The sequence below is a fragment of the Macaca nemestrina genome, chromosome 7 (assembly GCF_043159975.1).
Source record: "Macaca nemestrina isolate mMacNem1 chromosome 7, mMacNem.hap1, whole genome shotgun sequence".
Classification (NCBI taxonomy): Eukaryota; Metazoa; Chordata; class Mammalia; order Primates; family Cercopithecidae; genus Macaca; species Macaca nemestrina.
Genome location: NC_092131.1, coordinates 173,015,210 through 173,032,073, shown reverse-complemented (window position 1 = coordinate 173,032,073; position 16,864 = coordinate 173,015,210). Strand labels below are relative to the sequence as shown.

The 16,864-nt window shown below is 48.1% G+C and overlaps 1 protein-coding gene and 1 pseudogene across 1 annotated transcript; both read right to left on the bottom strand.

Annotated features, from left to right (window-relative positions):
- Positions 1-4,177: 4,177 nt before the first annotated feature.
- LOC139355504 (putative golgin subfamily A member 8G) lies at positions 4,178-14,685 on the bottom strand. The gene is made up of 19 exons (XM_071067283.1): positions 14,382-14,685; positions 13,073-13,192; positions 12,424-12,483; positions 12,170-12,250; positions 11,279-11,317; positions 10,970-11,017; positions 10,797-10,881; positions 10,592-10,701; positions 9,474-9,560; positions 9,261-9,368; positions 8,988-9,075; positions 8,497-8,609; positions 8,065-8,133; positions 6,631-6,706; positions 5,984-6,198; positions 5,800-5,900; positions 5,620-5,717; positions 5,374-5,529; positions 4,178-5,250 (listed from the first exon to the last, which is right to left on the bottom strand). Exons 1-19 carry the CDS (start codon positions 14,463-14,465, stop codon positions 5,069-5,071), a joined length of 1,920 nt encoding a protein of 639 aa, XP_070923384.1. The 5' UTR covers positions 14,466-14,685; the 3' UTR covers positions 4,178-5,068.
- Positions 6,729-7,702, bottom strand: LOC139355506 (golgin subfamily A member 2 pseudogene; annotated as a pseudogene).
- Positions 14,686-16,864: the final 2,179 nt, after the last annotated feature.

Genomic DNA, 16,864 nt, shown 5'->3' with positions numbered 1-16,864 from the left:
ATTCAAAAATTAGCCAGGTGCAGTGGCTCATACCTGTAACCCGGGAGGCTACAGGCATGAGAATTGCTTGAACCAGGAGGCGGAGGTTGCAGTGAGCTGAGATTGCACCACTGCACTCCAGTCTGGGAAACAGACCAAGACTCTCTCAACAACAACAACAACAACAAAACAACAAAACAGAAATTAAGAGAAAACCTTATGGACCAGAGCAATGTCTCATGCCTGTAATCCCAGTGCTTTGGGAGGTCAAGATGGGAGAAATGCTTCAGGCCAGGAGTTCAAGACCAGCATGAGCAACATAGCAAGACCTTTTCTCTACAAAAAAATTTTAAAAACTAGCCAGGCATAGTAGTGCATGCTTATACTCCCAGCTACCTGTGAGGGTGAGGTGGGAGGATCACTTGAGCATGAGAGGTGGAAGTTGCAGTGAGCTGCGATCACACCACCAGGGAGCCACAACCCCATCCACGCCTCCTTCCTCTGTCCTATGCTAGCAATAAATAAGTTTCCCAGCCACAAATAATTATTAGAACCTCCTCCCCATGTGCCAGCTCCAACCTCCGCTACGTCCGATACAGGGGCGGCCCTACCCTCTGGGATCTACAAAATGTTACACAGACACAGTATGTACACCAGGGAAGGGGGCCACGCCCGCAGCCCGTGCCCTCGCCTGGTCCACAGTTAGCCCCACTGTCCTGCCTCAGCTACCTCTCTGAATAAGAAGCTGGGAGCCCTGCTGAGGGAAAAGTTGCTATGGTGAGAGAAAGGAGGCCATCAGGCCTCCTCCAAACCAACCAACCCCACTAGCCTCTGGCTCTTAAATAACAATCATCGTCATCCGAAAATTTAAGGACTCAGCCCTGATCAAGGTGGCAAAGGGTCTGTTTGTCTTTCCCCATTGACAGAGGTCTTGTCTTGCTACCCTAATTGTAAAGGGGTGACTGGGAAGGGATGGTAGAGACACGGTGGCTGTGGAGACTCCAGCCCCGCTTCTCCAGGCTTTGCTGACAGGAACCTGCTTTTCATTTTTATTTTTATCCCATGACTTTTATAAAAAATCCTGTTACTTCTTTTTCATAACTTGTTTTGGTAATTTTTCATAAAACTTTTTTCTACTTTTTTGGCAGAAGTTTTTTTGTCACAACTTTTTTACATTTTTTAATCCCATAACTTTCACTCCATAATTTCTTTTAATCCTGTAACTTTCTTATTTTGTTCTTTTAATAAACACTTGCATAGTTATATTGCAGTTTTGTAAAAATGAAACCGATTATCTCATGTCAAGCATGCCCAGCATTTGCACACTATCAATACCTTTAATACTACAGTTTTCAAGACACACAAAAGTTTAAGGCAAAAACAGCACTTTGCAACAATTTAAGAATTTATTACATTACAGTAGCATCACACCAGCAGTCCATAATGCCACTTTAGGCAAAAGTCTTTCAGTATTTCCATTATACATTCTGTTTACAAGAATTCATAAATTGGTAAAATTCATTCTAAGAAAACTTGGTAAATAAAGCTTTGGACTGGAATTGGCATTTCTTTTTCTACTTTTCCTTGCCACTGTTTCTTTTAAACTACAGTATTCATATTTTAAAATGTTTTAACTTATTTCAGAACATTAAGATAGCAGTTATATTTTTTAATAGTTATATTATTTTTAAATGACTAAGATAAAGTTTTAGAGAAATTATATTATAGGTAGGGCTGGTTTATGTTTCCAAATTTTCTAAAAATCAGCCTTGGTTTTAGAGCTGATTTTTTTTTCATTTCTGGAAAACCTATCAGGTTTAATCAAATACTTTAAAATGATTATTATATATTGCAATCTTTAAATAGGTGTTTTGATTCTTCCTACAGAAATTCAGATTTATTCAGTTGAACTCACATTTTAAAATTCTATGTTTCTGATGAACTCTAACCTTCCAATGTTGCCCTCTAAGCAAATTGAAAGCTGCCCTAGGCCGGGCGCGGTGGCTCAAGCCTGTAATCCCAGCACTTTGGGAGGCCGAGACGGGCGGATCACGAGATCAGGAGATCGAGACCATCCTGGCTGACATGGTGAAACCCCGTCTCTACTAAAAAATACAAAAAACTAGCCGGGCAAGGTGGCGGGCGCCTGTAGTCCCAGCTAGTCGGGAGGCTGAGGCAGGAGAATGGCGTGAACCCGGAAGGTGGAGCTTGCAGTGAGCTGAGATGCGGCCACTGCACTCCAGCCTGGGCGACAGAGCGAGACTCCGTCTCAAAAAAAAAAAAAAAAAAGAAGAAAGCTGCCCTATACTGAATGAGGAAGAGCACAAATACTTGGCTGAATGAGGTATCGCAAAAGACTGCGTGCACTTTGAAGACTTAAGTTACTGTCATACAATTTCCATTCTTTTTAGCTTTTTCTTAAATATATGACAAATACCTACACAAAGAGTGGAATTTCAGTTAATCTAGTAAATTTATTTTCCAGACTGACATTCAGCTGAAATATGCCAGTGTGTGATTAATCCATAGGCAGCTGAGGAACACAGTATTGTCAGATTGGTCAGAGATGCTAGCAACTGTCTTTAAACTGAACTCAGAGAATGCAAAAGCGACAAGTTCAGAGAATAAAAGGCAGGAACAGGACTGTGAGTCCATTTTAACCCCATGGGCCAGAAACCGGACCCTGTTAATTAGCCACATTATTGGGTCTAACATTTTTTCTTTATCATTCTGCACCTGGGTTTATCTAATGTATTGATACATTCATACAATTCGGAAGAGTCAGTTGAAGTCACAAGGACCCAATATTTGTGCTCTTTCAGTGAATGCAGGCAAATCTGTTATTCCATCGGTAAAATCTTATTGTTGCTCTCCTGTTAGAATATCATATTTATAAAAGTATCATGAGGATGCCAAATGCTAAAAATGGAGATGGTCTAGTAACTAGAAATCCCCACCCCAGGGAGCACACGTACATATCTCCCCACATCCTAACACTGTGATGTGTTTTGAACACAGACATTAGAACCTCATGAAGTTTTAACTGTTGATTCTTTCCCAGCATCATCAAGCTATGATTTAGGGAATGTGTGACTGAAATTCATTCATTCCTCATGCATAGGCACAATCACATAAATATTGCACAAAATATGTCCCTAACTGAAACCGAGGGGTACAAAAACATATTTCACTCTTTGTAAAGAAGTTTGTGAGGAAATATACCTGTGATTGTATAGACACGTTTCCTGATAATACACTGACATTCACAAACAGTAGATTGCACTGCAGTTTGTAAACATTTTAAGTTGCATAAACTTCTCCTTGATTTTCAAAGCTAGTATAATACTGTCTACTAAAACTCCTTTTTGTTTCAACTAAGTACTCTCACATATATTAGTTTATAATAATGTTTGTTATTAATTTTTAAAGTGTTTTCCATTCAAGGAAAAGAAGTAAATTCCTATGTCAGAGTAACCAAGGTGTTTGAAGAATAGGTATTAGCCAGAGAGGTCTAGATGGTAAAATCAATCTTCAAGCCTCAAAGAAGCTCTGTGAACAGAGGAATGCCAGGTGTCACACAGCTTTCCTTTAATTCATTCTTGACTAGAGCCTGTATGCCTGTTCCAGGGACATTTAAACTCGTAAAGGATTTCTTATGATCTTTACTACATACATTAAGAAGAATGCCAGCCAGCACCCTTTTGTGTACTGGGACATGTAGTCATGTGATTAAAACAGGTAACATGAACTCTGATTTTCAAATGTATTACAGATACAAATGCTCTAAGCTAGGAAAGGTTTTCCACATCCACAGTCAATCATGGGAGCCTTTCATTCCTCAGAAATAATCCCTTTTTAGGTCATCAGAAGAGTACAACTGCTGCAGCTCCTGATGCAATATCTTCATGAGCCCAGAGCACACACGAATCCTAAGGGAACTGCCATAGTACAGCGCTCATTCTTGGCGCCGGAACAAATGAAACACACTGTATCCCGCACATTCCTGCCGGAGCAGGCCACTGTCCTCTTCTGTGAGATTTAAAAAGCTCCCCAAAACGTTATTACTCCCATCACCAGTACACAGAAAATGGGGGAAAGGCTGTTTCCAGTTCTCGGACTTTAAACAACTCTAATGTCAGTACTCACTGATTTGTTTTGTGAGACCACCACAGCAGGCGCCACAGAAAAGGCAAGTAGGCAAAGTAAAAAGAAACTTTATTAGCTAGCCAATGTGAAAGAAGAAAGGGCGAAGTTCACAGGTCTCCGGAGGTGGAAGCCAAGGAAGTTGCTCTGGCGTTCTGGGGCGAAGTTCCTGGGTCCGCATATGAGGAGGCGCCGAGGAAGTTCGCGCTGCCTGTCTGCCCTGAGCGGCTTTATGTCTTGGGCCTGGGAGTGGGCGGGCAGTAGGCCGGACATGGGCGGGTCAGGCCCTGTGGTAGGCGCGGCCAGGTAGGTTTTGGTTTCCTTGGTCTGACATCAGGTTGCGCCTGCGCAGTTGACCTGTGTCTTCCCCTGGGCGCAGGAAAGTTGGTGATGCAGAACCCGGAAATACGCCATCTTAGTCTCTTTTGTTCTTTGTTTCCCTCCTCCCTCCATCCAGACACTCACGGTGGCATATTACAAAGTAATCAACAGTGACACTTGCAGGTAAACCACATATTGAGCGAATGAAGAGCTCACTGTGATTTAGATCAAATAGTAGAACATAAGCAAATTTTATCTGAATTCTGTAATGAACATAGATGCTGCAATAACATTGAAAAAGGAAGGCAGCCTATTCCAAACCAGCGAGAATAGTTTTGTGCAAACAGTGGGTCTTTGTGTGTTTGAACTCCCACCACGTAACGGCAAACTCAATATACATGCTAATGACCTACAATTATGAAATTAAAACAGAAAAATGCTAAAGGATGCCAGAGTGAACCTCAGTGAAAGGCACAGAGACCCACTTTTTTAACTTTTTACAAATAAACTATAAATTAGAAACACAAATAATCATTCAAATGAAGGAAATGAATTGTGTAGGAGATTAACCCCGTAACTTTCTTTTTTAAAAAGGTCTTGAGCAGCTCTTTGATGATGGTGATGTTTATCTCCTCCTTCTCGGCAGCCAAGCCCAGCAAAAGAACGGCACAGAGCGGCTGCTGCCCAAGCCTGGGTGCTCCTGGTGCTCCTGCGTGATGGTCTGTGCCGCAGGGTTGTTGTGGGGAGACCCCTCTGTGGCCTCGTGAGCTGGCTCCTGGCTGTCGGTGAGGCTCATGTCACAAAGATCTTTGGAGAGAGGGAGTTGGGAATTTGGAGACAGTGAATGGGGGATCTGAGCACAGTGCAAACTCCGCCCATCCTCCCTCACCCCGCTCCTGCCTGCCTGCCCCGCCTGAGGGCTCTACTCACCACCATGCTTGTGGGCATCCCAAGTCTCCTGGGGGGCTGGGGCTCCTGGACCGGGCTCCTCAACAGGGTTCTGGGAAGAGGTCAGGAGTTTGCTGTGCTCGTTGTTCTGGTCAGCATAAGCCGCAACATCATCTCCTGCAGCGCCAGCAGCTTCACCTGGAGGGAGGGGTGCTCAGCCGTCACACTGCTGCTGGCGCCCTTCACGCCCACCCCACCCCACCCCCGCAGAGATGTTGCACACGCTACCTTCATCTCCTCCCTGTCCTGGGCCAGCCTGATGATGTCCTCTCAGTGCCACATCTTTGACACTGCCTCCTGGCTCATTTATAAGGTGACGAATTTTCCTGCAGGAGGACAGGACTCAGACGCTGGGGCCCCTCTGAGGGCCCTGCAGCTCCCCCTGCCGTGCCCTGACCTCCCACTCACTGATGGCATCTCTCCCTCCAGTACTGGATGAACTGAACTTCTAGTTTCTCCACACGCGCTCTCAGGTCTGTCTGCTCCTCCAGGAGGTCCATAAGGCCGCTCTGGAGCCAAAATAATGGGGTCACATCTCGGCAGTGACCTGCCCCACCCCTGCCCTTCTTGGCCCATGCCAGCACTCACTCACCTCCAGCTTCTCCATGACTTCCCGCAGGCCCCCCTGGGGCTCCCCGATCACAGACTCGCCCCCAGTCCCTGGGGCTGGGACCACAGAGGAAGGTGGCAAAATGGGTGCAGGGGGAGTCAGGCTCACCATGGCCTCCCAGCTCTCCAAGTCTTCTGGGACGCTCGGCATGGGCCGAGGTCCCTCCTCCTCCTCACTGTCCAGATGTCCTCCATGTCCTGTGGGGAGTGGCCAGAGGGCTCCTCAGACAACCCAATAAGGGAGGTACTGTGGGCCCAACTCTGCCTCCACCCTCACTGGGTAACCCTGAGCCAGCCCCTCCCCAGAGAGGAATGAGCTGCTGTTCTTTATTTTTATTTTTAAGACCCAAGATCTTGCTATACTGCCCAGGCACAGTCCCACTACCAGTCGGTGTGGGAGTTCTGACCTGCTCCATTTCTGACCTGGGCCAGTTCAGCCATCCTTAGGCAACTTGGTGGCCCCACCGCTCCCAGGAGGTCACCATATTGATGCCGAACTTAGTGCAGGCACCCGGTCAGCATAATGACCAGCTGTTCTAAAGATCTCTTCCAACTCCTCAATCCTATGCTGCTAACAGTCCCCCCTTCCTCCTGGGGCTCTCTCCTCTTCCTCTGAGTGGTCTCCCATACCTTCCCCAGGGAGAGCCGTGAGGCTCAGTTGGTCCTGCAGCTGCTGATTCTGCTGCCTGGCAGCCTCCAGGTGCTCCTAAGGGGCCAGGAAAGAGTAAGAAGGCATGGAGTTTGCCAGGTCGTCCCCCTCATGGCCCCGTCCTCAGCAGGTCCCTCCCCTGGGTCTCCTACAACTTTTGGCGGGCCATCTCGGCCACCGCTTTGCCCCAAGCTTCCTGCTGCTGCAGCTGGTTCATTAGCTGGGTCTGCTGCAGTAACTGCCTGTGCAGCGCCTCCTTCTCAGAGGTCAGCTGCTGATAGGCGGCCACCTGCTGCTGATAGGTGGCCACGGACTGCTGCAGGTGACCCAGGTAATGGTCTGGCTGCTTCTGCAGGCTCTGAGCCTCTTGGCTCTTCAACTCCACCTGCAGGAAGACCCTGGGTGTGAGGGCACGTGGCGGCTGGCTTCCAGATTCTGGACTCATCAATAAGGTAGTGAGGGCACTGTGGGGCTCTGTCGTCTTCCCAGGCCGCTGGCCCCTTGCTCCAGGCCTAAGTGACTGCCTCCCTTTCCTAGAACACCATGCCTCCTTCCTCAGCCTCAAATCTCATACCCTCCTTCACCATTTAAACTGTAGGCCACAGACTGGTGGAAAAGCAGTGGGAGCCAGCCGCCATCTGCTAAGCGTGTTAAGAGGCCTAGTGCTTTCCATGTATTATCTCATTTAATCCTCAGCACCTCTGTAAGGAAAATGCTAACTTCCTTTTGAAGTTAAAGAAACAGAGACTTAGAGATGCAAAGTACTTGAATGGTGACCAGTGGAACTGAGGCTGGAATCCAGTTTTAATCTAAGGAGCCTTTTTGTTTTGTTTTGAGACAGAGTGTCACTCTGTGGCCCAGGCTGGAGTGCAGTGGTGCAATTTCAGCTCACTGCAACCTCCACCTCCTGAGCTCAAGTGATTCTCGGGCCTCAGCCTCCTGAGTAGGTGGGATTACAGGCATGAGCCACCATGCCAGGCTACTTTTTTTTTTTTTTTTTTTTTTTTTTTGTAATTTTAGTAGAGATGAGGTTTTACAATGTTGACCAGGCTGATCTTGAACTCCGACCTCAAGTAATTCTCCTGCCTCAGCCTCCCAAAGTGCTGGGATTATAGGCGTGAGCCACCATGCCTGGCATAAGGAGCCTCTTATCCCATTGCCTCATCCCCTATGATTGGGGGGCTCTATGCCTCTAGCTGGGATGATGATGTCCAGACCTGGGAGGAGCCCAAGGCTACCCACCTCTAAAAGTCAGAGGGCAGGAAGCAAGGAACAGTCTCAGGACTGCCCTGGAGGGTGGTGGAGTCACCTCCCCCAGAATGGAGCTGCTTCTGGCCTGGCACCTCCCATCCCCAGAGGCTGGTGCCCGCCTCCCAGGCCTTCTTGGATGGGGTGGAGGTTACCATCTCCTTTACCTCACCCAGCTTCCCCTGTAGCTCCTCTATTTGCTGCTCCAACTGCAGTGCGCTCTTGTTCTCGTTGTTCTGGAGAGAGAGAAGCAATCAGCAGCCACCCACTGAAACTGGAGACCCCAGAACTTGGTGTCTGCCTCCCACGGCACGGGGAAGGGTGGAGGCAGGTTAGAAAAATCATCCCCTCTGTCCCACAGCCACCAGAGCAGCGCTCTGGCTCACAGGTGCCTTTAGAAGTAACATTTCACATGAGGGCTACGTTGCCCCATTTCACAGGTGGGGAAATAAAGGCCTGGAGGGCTAGGGAGGAGGGCAGGCTCTGCAGGTGGGGCAATGCACCAGCTCCTAGATGCCGCGCTGTGGCTCGGCCAGCTGCTGAAGCTTCTCCTCCTGCCTCCCGAGCCTCTCCTTTTGTGGCTGGTTCAGGAGACTTACGTGCTGATGGTTTTCCACCTGGAGCTCTGCTGACACCCTCTCTAGTTCCTTCCTCAGGTGCTGCAGCTCCTCCTCAGGGGGCACAGCTGGGGGGTCCGGGGACAGGGGTTTAGCTGAGAAAGGAAGTAGACAATAAGGGCCTCTGGATTCTCCAAAACCAAAAAACAACAAAAAACACCCTCCTCTTGGTGCACAGCTCCTCTCAGCCTCCCCAAACTTGGCCTCACTGCTAATGATTCCTCCCACCCGGATGGTAGCCAATCTTCCAACCACTTTCAGATGGAGAGCACTGTGGGTGGCTGACAATGGGCCCTCTGTGCTGATGGGGACACTGAGGCTCACACAGATGACAAGACTTGCCGTCTCCTGGCACAGACCTCTTTCCCTCTGCCTCAAAGCCCTTCCATCCACCCACCTCCCTGGGGCATTCTAAGCCCCCCACAGCCCTCTGATGCCAGGCCTGCTCCCAGGTCACACCAGCCCCATCTTACCCATCCGGTTCTTGAGTTTGGACAAGCTCCTCTCCAGCTTCTCCACCCGACGCATGTCGTCCTTCTTCTCCTTCTTCAAGGTGTAAACCTGCCCAAAGCACAGGGGAAAAGGGCCCTGGAGAGAGGGGCTGGTGGCTGCCATCTCCCTCTCTGCCCCCACCTCCACAAAGCCCAGACCCATGACCACCTCTGGCTGTATATTCCCATTTTACGGATGCCCAGAAAGATTCCGTGACCTATCTAAGGTCAGGGGGCTGAAGGATCAGATCTCACCTCCTGTGACATTTTCTTCATCCTCTGCTGCCACCGGGCCCTCTCTCCTTTTAGATGTTGAACATATTCATCCCTCTCTAGATGGGCTTCTTTTAGCGACTCCTTCAACTGCAAGAATGGGCACAGAAGTTAGGAAGGGCTGTCACTGGTCCTCACCTGTTCCTGGCCACCTGGGGTCATCTTGCTTCCCTCCCTCCCTCTGCAAAACCTCACCTGGGTCAGCTGTGCTTTCAGAAGTGCCTGCTCCCGTGTGGACCACTCTAACTTCCACTCCATACGTGCTTTCCTGTGGCTCGAGGACTGGATGGTGAAGAGTGAGAAGCTTCAATCTGGGGAGCCTGGGCCATTCCACACAGTGCCCCTTAAAAGAGCTAGGGCTAGACTCAGTATACAATTCAGTCAGTAAACATCGAGGCATTTCCAAGCCCATGGTCTGGTTTTTAAAAGAACTCAGTAAAGTTGGAAGGGACAGGGAATGAGATGGAATTTATAGCTGGCTAACAGAGGCCCAGAGAGATCACATAATATTGCTATTGTTATTACTGTCATTACTACCACTGTCTGAACCTTTATGGAGTGTTTCACCAGGCACCATGCTAGCAATCCCCTTTAATCCTCACAACCACCATAGGAGACAGTTACTATGATTTCCTCTATTGCGTAGATGAAAAAACATGGAGTATTGGAGGTTAAATGCTTGCCTAACATCACTTAGGCACAGCTGGGATTTGAACACCCAGGTCTATCTGATTCTCTAAGCCCATTTTCTTGCTGGGGTTGAAAGCACAGATAGGAAGGGGAAAAATAATCTTTTGTTCAGTTTTTGAAACGATGATATCTTTGCATAGTCCAAAACTCAGAAAGTACAGAAGGGAAGTATCTCCCAGCCACCTTGTTGCTCTCTCCCGAGTTTTTTTGAACTGTTGCAGACATGTTTTATGTATACTATCATAATATGTGCACACACACACACACACACGTTTCCTCTCTACAGAAATGGTATCATACTAAAGGTACTCTTCTGTACCTTCACAGAACAAGTACCCAATACCCCACCTAGGACTTGGCCAAGACCCCAGCCAGGTAAGGGCAGGGCAGGCACTTGGCCTCCAAGCTCTGCATCCAGTGTTCACCCCCCACCGCGCCCCCCAACTCACCCACAGCAGCTGACTCAGCCCCAGGCTACCTCTAACAACCACATACAAAAACAGCAAGAAATGGTCATGCTGCCTCCTGGGCAGGACACTCCATCCTGCAGAAGGGACCTAGGGGCTCACTCCTCCATCTGCGAAGCCGGGCTCCCAGGGGACGGGGCAGGTGGTTGGACTCACCGGGTTCGCCTTCTTCTTCTGTGTGGCGGTGACAGCACAGAGAACCTGCTCTAACTCTCCTTTACGCTGCAATGAACATTGCAGGCGGTCGGCCAGATCCTTGGACTCCTCTGTAATGAGAGAGTTGAGGTGGGGCCCAAAGGACTCCCTCTAAAGACCTGTCAAAGTGCCAGGCTGAAGGATGACAGGGCGCCCAGATTCCCACCTTCAAAGTATCTGAGCGAACGTTTCGCGTGAAACAGGTCCGTACTTAGTTTCCCTTTCTGTACGTTCAATGTCTGGATTTGAACCTTTGGGAGAAAAGCCAAGCAAGTGCTGGAAGAGAAGGAAAGAAACATTCCCCGGAGGACAGGAGAAAACTTCACACCCTCCACTCACCTGTAGCTCCCTTTCGGCTTTCTGTTTCTCATTGTTTGCCTTCTTTTCCTATAGGAAGAGGAAGACAGAGCTCTTACCAGGGGGAGGCAGAGATGGCACAGCAAGAGACATGCCCCCAGAAAGCCACCACTGCCCCAGGACAGGCCCACCCATGGGACCAGGTTATCAGGGACCCTGTGGGGATGGGGTAGAATCTGAGGGGTGAGCCTTCTTCCCCAGGCTGGGAGTGGGCGAGATGAGACTGGGGCCTCTACATCTGAGTGCCCTCCAAACCCAGCCGTCATGTCGTGAGCAAACAAATCACATTACTTCTTCCAGCTGATGTTCCACTTGTTTCTTCTGTTGTTTCTGTGGGGAGAGTCAAATTAAGGTGATGGAAGGTGGCTCCTCAACTCTATTCCCCAGGCCAGGAAGCGGTAGGCAGGGGCCAGGAATGGATTTTAAAGACAAAGTTCTCAGACCCAATGGGAACACGAACTGGTAAACCCTCCTCAAGCACTCAAGGACAGAGGATTCCGGTCTTTGTTGGTTTTCACCCACAGCCACAGATCTCAAAGTCTGAATCTGGAATCTCTTGAGAGGACAGGAACATAAACCTCTAGAGATGGAGTTTGAGAAAGGCCCCCCTTCCGCCTGCTTGTGATTTAGAAAAGTGCGTTCATTCAATAAACATTTACTGAGCACGAACGGGCCAGGTACGGTTCTTCACAGCAGATACAGGATGGAAAAGGACAGTCAGGAGCCCTTGGCCCCGAGGTTTCCATTCTAGGTGGCCTTTAAATCTCAGACTCTCAGAGCTAACAGACACCTTTGATACTCACTACCTCCTCTGGAAACACGAGTCCAGAAAGGAGAGGCGGCTTGTCCAGAATCAAAGAGCAAATTAGGGACTGAGCCACAGCAGAAATACAGGGCCCCTGACAACCAGTCAGGCTGTCACTCCCGCGAGAGGCCACAACCCCAGGGCGTGTGTAGCAAGGACTCGAGCAGGGGTGTGTGGAGAGGAGACAGTCGGCAAAGAGGGCAGCAAAAGAACAGCCATGCTGCGTGCTCTGGGGTCCCTCCAGGTGAGACCTGAGCACCGCAGCTCCCTATTTGTCCTTGGCACCAGGTCCGCCAGCCCCTTTCTTCAGGGTCCCAAGGGGAAACTGGGGCCCAGGATTGGCAGTGTGGAATCAGGAGACCCCACAGGACTCTTACCAAGGATTTAATGGTGTTCTTCAGTTGACTGATTTTGACGGACCTCGAGTCCAGAGCTGCTGGTAGTTCTTGGCACGGGCTCTGAGACGCATGCAGAGAGGAGGAGGAGTCATGGAGAGGTAGAGAGAACAATCATTAGGGCTGGGGTGTGTGTGGGCTATCTCAGCTGGCAGAGGGGCACCCAGTCCCCGCTGTGGGAGGAGGTTGGAGGATTGGCCTGCAGGGTCACTGCACCTCTGCCCAGAGCCTCTTACCTCCAGTTCCTTCAGGGGAGCAAATGATATAGGGCTGTCTCCGAGGATACCCGTTGCTGACTACAAGAGATGAGAGTGCACATGGAGATGTTCTGTCCCCCTCAGTGTCAGAGCCCTCTGACTTCCTTTCTTCCCCATCAACTGGCAACATTTTCTTTTCTGCCTATCTTGGACCCTTTGTCCCATAACTCCTTTGTGCCAACTTCTCTCATGCTTTTTATCTCCCCACCATCCCACCCTGGGGCCCTTTCAGTGAATCCTGATGACAAGTGGCTGTTCTCATTGTCCTGGCTTCCCCTTGAGACTGGGGATGAGGAAAATCGAACAGCAATGACCATATCCTGGGTGTCCTGGGTGTTTACCGCAGGCCGTGTACTAGGGATTAGCATAAAAACAACAGTAACAAATCTCATTTAAACTTCACAAATGGAAGTCAAACAATAATACCACCTCTATTATACAGATGTGCAAAGAGAGGCCCAAAGAGCTCAAGCAACTTGCCCCAAATCATATCCCTAACAGATGGAGAGGCAGGATTCAAACCCAGAATTCTGAACCAGTACCCAACAGTCTATCCACAGTCTTAACTATTACCCTCTACTGCCCCTTGTGCCCCTTGTCCCCAGGAGCGTGGTCAGCCAAGACTCACATCCCCAGGTGAGTGACAACCACCAGAAGTGGCTGTCTCAGGGACACTGCCATTTGTTTTCCCATTCTTCTTCGCTCCTGCTGGACCACCAGGGCTGTTTCTCTGCCAGTATTCTTGTAACTGTGGGAAAGAAGAGCAGTAATACTCATGGGAACCATCAGCCCCTACAGCCACATCCTCCTTACAGTTTTTACAAAATACTCTATACACCATCTGATTTAATGACACCAACAACTGTACAAGGTGTTGTCACAATCATTTAGTGACTGAGAGGGATTGATATGGATAGGAAAAAAAAAAAGAAGAAAAGAAAAAGGCGATACTGGAACTTTGAAACTCAGTCTTCTGACTCCAAGCTCTGGGGTTTTGCCAAGGATCAGTAGCTGTCAGGGACCAAAACCAGGGGCAGAGGTAGAAAACTAAACATCAAGTAGGCAGGAACTGGTTGCCATGTGGTTTAGTCATACATCCTCACACATCTGTTAGTGTGAAGAAGTGCACCAGTACCTCTCAAACTTTTTTTTTTTTTTTTTTTTGAGACGGAGTCTCGCTCTGTCACCCAGGCTGAAGTGCAGTGGCCTGATCTCAGCTCACTGCAAGCTCCGCCTCCTGGGTTTACGCCATTCTCCTGCCTCAGCCTACAGGCGCCCGCCACCTCGCCTGGCTAGTTTTTTGTATTTTTTAGTAGAGACGGGGTTTCACCGGGTTAGCCAGGATGGTCTCGATCTCCTGACCTCGTGATCTGCCCGTCTCGGCCTCCCAAAGTGCAAGGATTACAGGCTTGAGCCACCGCGCCTGACCACCTCTCAAACTTTTATATCAATGTGTCCTCATGGTAGAAGGCAACCTTTCTGTTAAATCTGGGAATTTATCAGAAAGAGGACAACCCAAACCTCATTTCAGAGAGAAGTCTGATATACTCTTAGAGACCTATGTGACTGTCATCCCTAAGTACATTAATGTCTTTTCTCTTGATCTCAAGAGAATCAAGGGAACCTGATGCTTCAGAAAGATGTCCCATATTTATCCTGTGGCACTCAAAGTACAGCAGGATGAGATAATATGAGGAATATTCAAGCTGTCAAGTTCAGCCCAAAGTCACCCTGGGGTGACTGCCGAGGGCAGGGACAGGGCTGCTTGGTGAAAGGGTGGGGCTGACTGACAAAACTTTGGTGGGGGTAGCCCAGAGGCACTGGGGTGGGGGACCCAGTCTGGTGTGCCTCAGAAGTGGTATGGACTCTGGCAGGAGTCTTGTCGTTGGAGGGCATCTGTGACTGGGTTGGGGGGCCATGACCTAGTGTGTTTTTACCTTTTTCTTGGCTGCTGCCAATTTGCTCTCTCGAATTTCTCCTGCCATGGCAGGGTGGGGAGGGAGGCGGGGTTGGGGCCACATCAGCAAAATCCCAGCGAGCACTGATCAACACCTCCAGTCACCAACCAGGTTGCTGTGCGACTGAGCCAGAGGAGGCGTAACCAGGGCCCCAGTAGAATGCGGAATAGGGGTGTGGCCTTAATGCTCCAAGCCCATTGGTCAATGAGAAAGATGAAAGGGAAAGGGGGTGTGGCCAGACAGCAACATGGCCAGAGGGACCTGTGGCTCACAAGGAAATCTGCCCACGCAACCGCTGTCCCCACCCAGTCTAAGATGGGGAGAGGCCACCCACTCTGGGAGAGGGGAGGGGCTGGCTTTTGCTTTAAAAGCTTTAAAACTTTAAAAAATATATGTGTGTGTACTTTATATGTGTGTTTTTCAGTTTTTGTGTATGTATCTGTTCCTCCAGAGTTATCTTCATGACCCAGCTTCTATTCAAGGTCTATGATTTTGGCCTATATTTTTCATAAAGCACAAAAATTTTAACTGAGATACAGATCATATAAAAATGGAAAATCCATAGCATGCTTGATGGTTAATGAAGCAGACTATATTATTCAACATTCCAATAAGATAAAATAATCACAATGGTTTCTCTCGTTTGGAAAAATGTTTCTCTTATTCTTCTATGTTATTGTTAAGATTTTTTTTTTCTTAAACAAAAGACATGCTTAATATCTGTAAAAACCAAAGCTTTTGGGCCAGGGGCGGTGTCTCATGCCTGTAATTCCAGCACTTTGGCAGCCTGAGGCAGGCAGATCAGGAGGTCAGAAGATTGAGACCATCCTGGCTAACACGGTGAAAACCCATCTCTACTAAAAGTACAAACAATTAGCCGGGCATGGTAGTGGGTGCCTGTAGTCCCAGCTACTTGGGAGGATGAGGCAGGAGAATGGCGTGAACCCAGGAGGCAGAGCTTGTAGTGAGCCAAGGTCATTCCACTGCACTCTAGCCTAGGCTACAGTGCAAGACTCCATCTCAAAACAAACAAACAAACAAAACAAAACAAGGAACTTCTATTTCTCTCACTTTCTAATATTATTTTAATACGTCCTCCAGGGATTTCACTAACACATATTTTAGACATCATTCTGATCTCCCTGTCCCTGCCAAGCCCACCAACTTCTGCCCTGTCAACTATCCTCATGTCTCTCTGTGTAACATACTGATTTACTTTTTGCAGAGAATCATCTAACCAATTAATTATTTCTTCTCATGTCTAATCCATCCACTGAGTCTCTTATTTCAACAATTACATTTTTAATTTTATTGTATTCAGAGAGAGTGTCTCACTGTCACCCAGGCTAGAGTGCAGTGGCACGAACCTGCAGCCTTGGTCTCCTGGGCTCAAGTGATCCTCCCACCTCAGCCTCCTGAGTAGCTGGGATTATAGGCAGGTGCCCCACACCCAGCTAATTTTTTTTTTTTGGTGGTGGTGGTGGGGTATTTTTTGTAGAAATGACTTCTTAGCATGTTGCCCAGGCTTGTCTCCAACTCCTGGGTTCATGCCATCCTCCCACCTCAGCCTCCCAAAAAGTGCTGGGATTTCAGGTGTGTGTGTCACCATACCCAGCTATGTATTTTATTTCTGTAAGTTCTATTTCATCCATTTTCCTTTCAGGTCTTCCTCATCATTTCTGGTGGTCTTACTGCTTGCTTAATTTTATGAATGAATTTGTATATATTTTTATATATATATTAGATTTCACATGTAACTATTTTCCCACAATTTTAATATTTGAAGTTTGTGTTCTGTATCTGATAATTCCAAAAACTACAGTCTTTGGGAAATATGTTATTCATTATTTTTAACAATTCTCAAACATGTTGGGTTGACTACTTGAATGTTATGATTTATCTGAATTCATAGTTGCCTGCTTTTAATCTTTGGCAACCTATAGGCTTCAGTTAGAGAAAACTTCCCTCAAAAAGTGTCGGTGTCTGCTTTTGATGAGAGCTGTGGATACAACTAACATAAGCCCACTTTACCACCATGCATAATGCTGACATTCTCTTAGATTCTCTAGGAAAATCTCAGGATTACACAAGGTTTTCAAATTTGCCTCCCCAAACTTACTCATTTATACACAGGAGACTAGACTGCTTAGTATTGTTGGTGACTCCCTTCCTCCTACCCTGGAAAAAACAAAACAGATCTCTCATCTGAATGTGATCACAGACTAGGAAATTCTGAAGGTGAATAACTGGAGGCTGGGGGCAGCAAGGAAAGACAGGTGTCTTTCCTGACCACAGAAATAGGTCAGAAGCTGCCCTGAAGGCTGTGTGCTCCAGCATTTCTATTTAGCTCAACAATCAGTCCCTCCGTAAAAGTGAACAGAAGCTTCTTAGAGCACCATGTGGCCTTTAAACCAAAAATTATTGCTAAAAGTCATGGTCATGGTAAAAAAGCTATGGCTTTG

What these genes read in the sequence shown, in the direction of transcription:
- LOC139355504 (XM_071067283.1), bottom strand. Translation starts at nt 14,465, where the DNA reads ATGTGGCCCCAACCCCGCCTCCCTCCCCACCCTGCCATGGCAGGAGAA. An exon ending in GTTGTCACTCACCTGGGGAT is followed by an intron (nt 12,484 to 13,072) that starts GTGAGTCTTGGC and finishes CATCTCTTGTAG; the next exon opens with TCAGCAACGGGTATCCTCGG. An exon ending in AAGCCGAAAGGGAGCTACAG is followed by an intron (nt 10,882 to 10,969) that starts GTGAGTGGAGGG and finishes TTTCTCCCAAAG; the next exon opens with GTTCAAATCCAGACATTGAA.